Below are 10,246 nucleotides of genomic sequence, written 5' to 3'. Positions count from 1 at the left end.
CTCCCATATAACCCACAAGGACAGGGCATCGTTGAGCGTGCTCATTCCACCCTTAAAGCATGCCTAATAAAACAAAAAGGGGGAGTTGGCCTGGGACGGCCCCCTCGAGAAAGAATCTCTATTGCACTTTTTACTCTAAATTTTTTGATCATTGATGATAAGGGCACCTCCTCTGCAGACAGGCATTCTTCAAAGATTCCTGTGTGCCAAGGATATGTTAAATGGAAAGATATCCTTTCTGGTGAATGGCACGGCCCGGACCCCGTGTTAACCTGGGCCAGAGGTTCTGTTTGTGTTTTTCCACAGGACAGGGCAGAACCAGTGTGGATTCCTGAACGTCTGACACGAAAGACCGCACCTCCAGTAGACCAAGAGGTGGAAACTGGTGCTCCTGCTCAGCCTGGTTCCTGTGATGATACGAGCTGAAGAAGCAGCTTTTTTGGGCCATTGCTACAACTTGGCCTGCTCTAATCCCTTCCGTTCCCACCTTAATATAGACCTGAGTAGAAGTCCCCTCTATTTTATCAAAGAGTGGGTGGAGGTGGGAGTAGTACTATCCTTATTGCTTCTCACTGCTTTGGTTTTTGCCTGGTGTCTATATAATATGCAGCAAGTACAACTATTTACAAGGGCGTGATATTTGCAGGTATCCCGGCCCTGGAGGCACAGCAATCCCCCAAGCTTTGGCTTGCAACTTTGAATCAATAATCTCGCTGAGAACAATCAAGTCTAGCTGGATGTAGCAAAGGTATTGTGCAGCTGAGAACCCTTAACTGCAGGGGACCTCCTGTAGTTGAGGAGTTTGAAAGGGTGCATTATACCCACCTGACCCTTGGACCAACCTAAGACAGGGACCTACAAGCGAGAGGGCTCCCAATGACGGGTAAGGCCAAGGGGGCCGAGGTCGCTACACAGACTTGCTGTTCTAAAACAAAAAGGGGGAACTGTGGAGAGCCTCCATGGAACCGTGCTTCGTGAACACCTGTTTCTTGTTGGTTGCACCGTGCTTCGTGAACAACACCTGATGGGGAATCAGGATGTCTTGTCACGCTCACAAGTTATGGCTGGTTTATCAGCTGCAGACACTTGAGGGCAAACAGGCAGGGAGAAGTATATAAGGGGGGAAGTCACCTGGCTGGTCGGTTCTCCCTCATGCGTCCCCTTTTCCTCCTTACTCCACGTCCCCGTTCCTGATTTTTTCTCTAACGCATGAGAAAGTTCCTGAATAAATCGCAGCCTAAAGGATCTCCGAGTTGCGTGTTTCTTCGCTGGACGAAGCGGCGCGCGACAAAGGTGTACTATATATATATATATAGTGTATATATATATATATATACAATAGAATACTATGCAACTGGCAATTGATGATGAAATTATGCAATTTGCTGCAACTTCAGTGGAACTGGAGGATATCATGTTAAGTGAATTAAGTCTTCATAAGAAGAGAGACAGTGGATGATCTCATTTATCTGTGGTACACAGGAAAACAAGAGGGATGAATGCAAGGTATCAAACGGGGGATACTCTGCGGTATGGAAGACACAAACCAAAAGGCACTTGAGCCAAACAAGGTCTCATTTCTGTTCAAGGGAGCTTCATGTAGGCAGAAAGGGTGGTCTAGCTCCAAGTTAGCTTGGTTTATGTAAATAAACTATTCAGTCAGCATAGTTCTGATTGGTAGAAAGTTGTAAAGCAGTCATCTATTTCAATCCTAGATGGTCTTAGACTTGCCAGGATCTATTTATGTTCAGCAGTGTTATACTCATCTAAGCCCAAATGTTATTTGCCTATTGTTTCTGAAATTTCAAACTAAGCAGTCTCCCTCTGCCTTCTTTGTAATTGTCCAGTCTCTAGATAGCTCCATTTATTTTTCTTTAAATATTATAAATATTTTGTATTTAAATAATAAAAATTAATATAACCCCCTGCACTATCTCCCTGACTGGATATGTCCTTTTGTAGCTGAGTGAAGACTAAAATTTACTGCATGAATGACCAGAAGTCAACCTCTACCCTCTTTTGGCACTGAAGCAGCAGATAAAGCATTAAATCTTGGGGCTGGTTGAGCTATGACTACAAGCCACCCGGGGAGGGGGAAGGATTCTCTCTCCCAATGCTTTCTTTCTACAGGGATGATAGCGGCGACTGGAGCAGCAGTGCCCACGTGGCGTCCGGCATCTTCTAAGACTCACAGCCCAGAGGTACTTGCTTGTCGTGACGTGGTGCACAAGAGATCATGGGATGGGGATGTTACTGGCAGGCCCTCGGACCAGATGAGATCCAGAGCAGCCTTGCACAACACGGTCGGCCCCTCTGCTCCTTAAAGACTATGATCCAGGAGGTCTACTAACCCATTTTGGCATTCAGAGACTGCATCTAGACTGTGAGCTGAGCTAAAACAACAGAAATTCTCAGCAATGGAAAACAAACTATCAAATGAAGCCTTTTCAGCAGGTTTGATTGTTGGGAGAAAATTCCAAATAATAATAGTCAGTTCTCTGTTGAAATATTGGATGTATCCAAAGTATAGAGATAATAAAGTGAAAATCATTAGCCACTCAGGTGCTGGGGGGTGGTTGGAGGGGGGTCTATTGGGGTTCTTGGTGGGGGAACAGGTGCACTAGTGAAGGGATGGAGGTTTGATCATTATATGACTGAGACTTAAACCTGAAAGCTTTGTAACTTTTGTCATGGTGATTCAATAAAATAAAATTAAAAAAAAAAAGCTTCAGTAAAAAAAAAACAAAAAACAAACAAAAAAAAAACTTGGGGCTGGAGCAATAGCACAGCGGGTAGGGCATTTACCTTGCACACGGCTTACCCAGGTTCGATTCCCAGCATCACATATGGTCTCCTGAACACCGCCAGGGGTGATTCCTGAGTGCAGAGCCAGGAGTAACCCCTGTGCATTGCCAGGTGTGACCCAAAAAGCAAACATCCCCCCCAAAAAAAACCCAAAAACCAAAAAAAAAGTTAAGTTTTTTTCGTTTGTTTTGTTTTGATTTTTCATTACATCCAGTTCTACACTCAGGGACCCATTTCCAAACTCAAGCTTGTAAGTGACATAGAATCTATTGGGTTTCTTGAAAAACTACAGAATTACTTTGCTCTCAGAACCTCTCTATCATTTTGAGATAGAGCCCTACTAGGTTATATAATGTAGCAAGTGAATTAAATAAACTCATCCCAAGTGCTGGGGTAAGGCATTGATCTGAATAAATTAAAAATAATTTACTGAAAGACAGGCAAAATAAACTGAATAAAGAAGTGCTTATTTGGGCACCTTGTGAGTCCATTTTATGTTTTATCCTCACTCTGGAGACTGAGTGTGGTAAAAGGAAGACCACAAGGTTCAGTGAAGTTTGACACCTAGTTAATATAGCATATATATTATATCATATAGTATATATGCTATATAATAGGAGTCATACCTAGTACCATATCTAGATTTGAAGTAGCTGCAAGGACTAGTTTTCCTGAATCCTCTTTTTCCAAACTACAGTTGAAGGAAACTTGGTTAGGGGGGCCAGAGATATAGTACAGCAGATAGGATGCCTGCCTTGACCCTAGTTCTATCCCCAGCACCCAAAATGTTTCCCTGAGAACTTCCAAGAATAATTTCTGAGTGCAGAACAGGAGCAAGCCCTGAGCACTGCAAGTGTCAACAAAAAAGAACAAAACAAAACAAAAAACGAGACAAAGAAATGTAATTGGAACAGAAATAAACCAGCTTGATCTAACAAATGGTGCTGGGGAAACTGGATAACTACATGCTGAAACCAAAATTGAATTCTTTTCTCACACCTACTTTTGAAAAATGTTCTAAAACTTGAAAAACAAAAAGAAATAAACAGAGCAGGAGCAATAATGTAGCAGATAGGGCTTTTGTCTTGCATACAGCTGATGTGGGTTTGATCCCTGGCATCGCATATGGCCCCCTGAGCACTGCTAGGAGTAATTTCTGAGTATGAAGTCAGAAGTAAGCCCTAAACACTACTGAGTAAGGCCCCAAATCAAACAAACAAGCAAACAAAAAGACCAGAAATTTTACAAAACAACTTTTTTCCCTCCCACTCCCCACTTTTTGGGTCACACCTGACAATGCTTAGAGGTTACTACTGGTTCTTCACTCAGGAATTACTCCTGGCATAGCTCCAGAGACCATGTGGGATGCCAGGAATTGAACCGGGGTTGTCAGCATGCAAGGCAAATGCCCTACCTGCTGTACTACTGCTCTGCCCCCCCTTAAAAATTTGTATTCTTTTAATTTAATTTAATTTTATCCTTTAAAATATATAAACATCAAAACTTTTTTTGGGGTAAACAGTTAATTCAATGTGGATCAAACACCTTGAGATTAAACTAGAAACCATAAAAACATTGAAGAAAAATATAGGGAAAACTCTCTAGGATCTGGACTGCAAAGGTATTGTCTCAATGATTTGGAAAAAAACTGTAGCAGCAACAGCAAAAAACAAAAAATGGAAATATGTCAAATAAAAAAGTTTCTACATGGCAAAGGAAAGACAGACTGAAATAAAGAGGAACCCTACTGAATGGGAGAAGATATTTGCACACAATACATTAATAAAAGACTAATATCCAAAAATATATAAATCATTTACAAAACTCAACAACAAAGAAAGCAATGAAGTGGGAGGAGGAATAGACATTTCTCTGTGAATAGACATTTCTCTGAAGACATAAGGAAGGTCATTGGCATTTGAGAAAATATGCTTATCATCACTTATCAGGGAAATTCAATTCAAATGACAAACTAGTGTCACCTTACACTAGTGAGAATGGCACATATGAAAAGCCTAGAAAACTGGGTGACACCTCATACTCTATGCCACTGATGTACCAAAAGTAGCACACTAGTTTTTTTTTTTTTTTTTTCAAATAATGTAGGAGTACTGCTATTTGGTCAGCCATTGATTAAGCTAATTGAATTGGGCATGAACTCCACATTACTTGCTATTTTTAATTGTATCACCATGAGATAGAGTTGCAAAGTTTTCATGTTTGAGATTCAGCCATACAATGATGGAACACCCATCCCTCCACCAGTGCACATTTTCCACCACCCACATCCCAGTCTTCACCCTGCCTCTATGGCAGACAATTTTCCCAATATTCTCAAAAATATTTTGGGCATATATTTTGCTCGAAATTTCCACCACCATTCAAGCCTACCTAGCAGGGACAGATGCTAGATAATTTATTTTCCACTGCTCATTTTGAGTATCATGAGAGTTTGCATGGCAGCGATTATAAATGTAAATTTCTAGATTGTAAATGATTTGGTTCCAGAGACATCTCTGTATGGCACTAATCCATTTTGGGATTCAACTGGGAGTCTCTAGGCCAGGGCTGTTGGTGCGCTAGGATGGTGCCTGGAGGCAAATTGTGGGTGTGACAGCCAGGCTGCAGGGTGGGCGGCCTGGAGATTCAGTTTTGGAACCCGCATACCTGGACCTTGCTTGTGGAAGCTCTTGGTCACCGGGATTCCATCTGGAGTAGGCGGGGAGACTGCACCTGCTCCATCTGGTGAAACTGGTGAAACTGGTCCAGTATGGGACTCGGAGAGATCTCAGACGCGAGCACACTACTTTTTTTTTTTTAAATTGGTGAATCACCGTGAGGGTACAGTTACAGACTTACATATTTTCGTGCTTGTGTTTCCCTCATACGTTCGAGCACTCATCCCTCCACCAGTGTCCATTCTCCGTCACCAATGAACCCAGTATCCCTCCAACCCCTCCGTCCATCTCCCCCACTCCACCCCGCTCTGTGGCAGGGTATTCCCTTTTGTTCTCTCTCTCTTTTTGGGTGTTGTGGTTTGCAATAGGGGTATTGGGTGGCCATTGTGTTCAGTCTCTAGTCTACTTTCAGCATGTCTCTCCCTTCCCATGCGTGGTCTCCATCCACATTTTACTTGGTGTTCCCTTCTCTATCTGAGCTGCCTTTTCCCCCAACATGTGAGGCCAGCTTCCAAGCCATGAAGCCAACCTCCTGGTACTTATTTCTACTATTCTTGGGTGTTAGTCTCCTACTCTATTATTTTATATTCCACAGATGAGTGCAATCTTTCTATGTCTATCTTTCTCTTTCTGATTCATTTCACTTAGCATGATGCTTTCCATGTTGATCCACTTATATGTAAAGTTCATGACTTCATCTTTTCTAACAGCTGCATAGTATTCCATTGTATAGATGTACCAAAGTTTCTTTAACCAGTCGTCTATTCTCAGGCACTCGGGTTTTTTCCAGATTCTGGCTATTGTAGATAGGCCAAGCACACGACTTTTGATGGGGTATAAAGCAGAAGGAAATCTATCTCGGTCAAAGAAAAAAATATTAGCACACAAGGCTCAATCCGTAACTGCATGTTAGCAATCTGTTATACAAGGGCTTCATGGCTCCAAGATGAGATACAACAATTTTCACACACTTTCCTCTAAGGGGATCTTTTCGGATCATTTTAGTGGATTTTTCATTATAAGCAATACAAAGTAAATTGTTTAGGATCTGCCTCTTGCCTCTGGGGCAGGCTTGGGTGGTCATGGGAAAATTCGAAATAATGGAGGTAGGAAGGCGTAATGGTGGTGGGATTGGTGTTGGGATATTGAATGTAATAAAATGGGAACAATGTCATACAGATAAAATTTTAAAAAGAAAGAAAAGCCTAGGAACAATGGTGGTGGAAGATGTGGTCTGGATGACCCCTGAGCACAGAGCCAAGAGTAAGCCCCAGCACAGCTCGGTGTGGCCCCTAACAAAGCAAAACAAACAAACCCTTCACACAAAAATAATTGTGACCTCAGGAAAAACCTGTGAGGAGTCATGAGAAGCAAAAAAATGTTTATAAGGGATATTAGTTTTTAAAAGGGAGCATTAAGGATAGTGGGTTTTTTTTTGTTTGTTTGTTTTGGTTTTTTTTTTTTTTGCTTTTTTTTTGGGGGGTCACAGCTTTAGAGCTTGGAGAATGGCCAAAAAAGGAGCCCAATCCGAACAGCAGGAAGGAAATAATAAAACTCAGAGCAGAAATTAACAAGATGGAAACCCAAAAAATAATCCAAGAGATAAGTGAAACCAAGAGCTGCTTCTTCAAAACAAAATAAACAAGATTGATAAGCCTCTAACAAAACTCACAAAGAAAGGGAGAGAGAAAACCCTAGTAACCCGAATCAGAAATGAGAAGGGGGACATCACAACAGAAACTAAAGAAATTCAAAAGATCCTCAGGGATTACTTTGAGAATCTTTATGCCACGAAACAAGAAAATCTTGAGGAAATGGATGAATTCCTGGATTCCTATAGCCTCCCCAGGCTGAACCAAGAAGACCTGCAATACCTGAACAAACCTTTACCATCAAGGAAATTGAAATGGTAATAAGAAGTCTTCCCAAGCATAAAAGTCTTGGCCAGATGGATTCACTAGTGAATTTTTCCAAATCTTTAAAGAGGATTTACTCCCAATCCTCTTTTAAGCTTTTCCAGGAAATTGAAGTAACAGAAACACTTCCAAACAGTTTCTACGAAGCAAATATCACCCCTATACCAAAAGCAGACAGAGATACCACAAAGAAAGAGAATTACAGACCGATATTCCTAATGTACACAGACATAAAGATCCTCAACAAAATATTATCAAGTAGAATCCAACGACTCATCAAAAAGATCATACACCATGATCAGGTAAAATTCATCCCAGGGATACAAGGATGGCTTAACATTCGGAAATTGATCAACATAACCCATATCAACAAAAGAAAAGACAAAAATCATATGATCATATCAATAGATGTAGAGAAAGCCTTTGACAAGATTCAGCACCCGTTTTTGATGAAAACTCTCAGCAAAATGGGTATCAAAGGAACTTTCCTCAAAATAGTCAAAGCCATGTACCACAAGCCCATGACAAGGATCATTCTCATTGGGGAAAAACTAAAATCCTTCCCTCTAAGATTGGGCACAGACAAGGTTGCCCACTTTTGCCACTCCTATTCAATATAGTACTGGAAGTACTGGCCATAGCAGTTAGGCAAGAAAAAGATATCAAGGGCATACAGATAGGAAAGGAAGAGGTCAAGTTATCACTATTTGCAGATGATATGATACTATACTCAGAAAATCCTAAAGACACTACAAAAAATCTCCTAGAAACAATAGCTCTGTATAGTAAAGTAAAATGAGTCAGAAAGAGAGGGACAGATATAGAAGGACTGCACTCATTTGTAGATTATAAAATAACATAACACAAGACCAACACCCAAGGACAGTAGATATAAGGGTCAGGAAGGTTGCTCCATAGTTGGAAGCCTGCCTCATGAGCGGGCGGGGAGAGGACAGCTGGAATAGAAAAGGGATCACTAAGAAAATGGTGGTTGGAGGAATCAGTCGGGATGGGAGATGTGTGCCCTAGGTAGATAAAGGACCAAACATGATAACCTCTCAGTATCTGCATTGCAAACCATAGTGCCCAAAAGTAGAGAGAGAGTATGGGGAGTATTGTCAGCCATAGAGGCAGTGGGAAGGTGGAAAAAGTGGGGGTATACTGGGGATATTGGTGATGGGAAATGTACACTGGTGGAGGGATGGGTGTTTGATCATTGTGTGATTGTAACTCAAACATGAAAGCTTGTAACTGTATCTCACAGCGAATCAATACAATTTAAAAAAATGTAAAGACAAGTATTGGTATATTTTCAAGTTTTAAGATCCCCACAAGATAAAATATCATGGGGACTGCAAACAGATGTCAGTAACTTGCTGGACTCTGCATTGTCTTCATCTGCATTGTCTTCTCTTTTTTCCAGAGTGTTTTCCTGGTTCTCCTTGGCTCATCTTCTCTGCCTCATTCGCCAAACTATCTGCAATCATTGCAATTGCCAGTCTCTCTCTCGCCATCTTCACCTTCCTTTCCTGTTTCCTGATGTCTTCCTCAGTCACCAGAAATGGTCTGCAGAGATGGTGTGGGATTTCTAGACCGGATTCCGAGACCACGTCTGCCAGATCTGGAGACTGGGCAGGGGTTGACATGGGGCTGGAGTCCAGATCACCTGCTAGTACACTTGGCAGGAATTCACCTGCATAAGTAGGTGCAAACGTTTGCAATGCTTTGATGAGATCCACAGTACTTAAGGGCTCTCCTGTGCTGCTACAAGCCTGGAGTCCTTGCAGTCTCTCCTGCCACCAGACCTGTTGTGGCTTGTCCAAGGTTTCCTCCCAATGATGGTATCTCACCTGATTGCCAGGATGGGATGTGATTCTAGTAACTGGCCTCTTGAACATGTAATTGGACATCCGCAGAGGAATGGAGATGCTCAAGGCAAGCTTTGGCTTGGATTGGTTTTCATCATCACGAGACTTCCTTTGTAATGGCTTGACCATCATACTTCTCTTTACTCTGTAAAAATGAATTATAAAATTGGATTAAAACTGAATGAAGTCTATCTTCCTAGATTAAGAATCTCAGTTGCTCTCTATTTCTACCCTCTATCTCTCTCTCCTTCTAGGAACAGATATGGGTGTCATCAACCAGGCTTGGGTTTGATTCTTGGCACCGCATGGTTCCCCTCAACACAGAGCAGAGCTTAGCCCCTGAATACCACTGTCTCTCCAAATATACAAAAAATTTACAAACCAAGGTCAAAGTTCAGATCTGCCCTATATGACTCATCCTCTACCATCATATAAGAATTTTTCCGTTATTCTCTTTCTGTCTTCACTCTGCTGCACAAGTGTGTGTATTCCCTATAATGATGGGTTACTCACTCTTTTCCTAAACTCAACGATATATTTCCTGTATATTAATTGTCTATTCAATTCATTGACCACACAGTTTTCATAGTTCCTTAGGAATAATGTGATAGAAAATTCTTCTTCTTCTTCTTACTCTATTTAAATACTGTCATTCACAGTTGTTACTAATATAGCTGTTTCAGGCATTAAATGTTCCAACATCAATTCTACCATCTACGTTATATTTTCTTCACCTCTGTACCCACTTTACCACGCCCAGCCCCATTAGCAGACACAAAATAATTTATTTTATATTGCTTGTTATAACAAAATATCAAATAGAATTATCAAAAATTAGTACAGTAAAATAAAGTTTGTGAAAATTGTTATATCTTACAATAGTGTTATTAAGTCATTGTCTGAGAATTTACTGAGCTCTTTGTTGCTAGTTGAGCCTTCTGTGTTATTGTTTTTATTTACTGAGCTTAGTAGACCTCTA

At 41.2% G+C, this 10,246-nt stretch overlaps 1 protein-coding gene across 1 annotated transcript; it reads right to left on the bottom strand.

The window, feature by feature from the left end:
* Positions 1-8,793: 8,793 nt before the first annotated feature.
* MBD3L1 (methyl-CpG binding domain protein 3 like 1) lies at positions 8,794-9,396 on the bottom strand. Its single transcript, XM_004620131.2, has one exon. The coding sequence runs from the start codon at positions 9,394-9,396 to the stop codon at positions 8,794-8,796; it is 603 nt and encodes a 200-aa protein (XP_004620188.1).
* Between the last annotated feature and the right edge of the window lie 850 nt (positions 9,397-10,246).

This window comes from Sorex araneus, chromosome 2 (genome assembly GCF_027595985.1).
Source record: "Sorex araneus isolate mSorAra2 chromosome 2, mSorAra2.pri, whole genome shotgun sequence".
Lineage (NCBI taxonomy): Eukaryota > Metazoa > Chordata > Mammalia > Eulipotyphla > Soricidae > Sorex > Sorex araneus.
The sequence above is the reverse complement of the archived record's forward strand: the minus strand, read 5'-3'. Positions and strand labels throughout refer to the sequence as shown.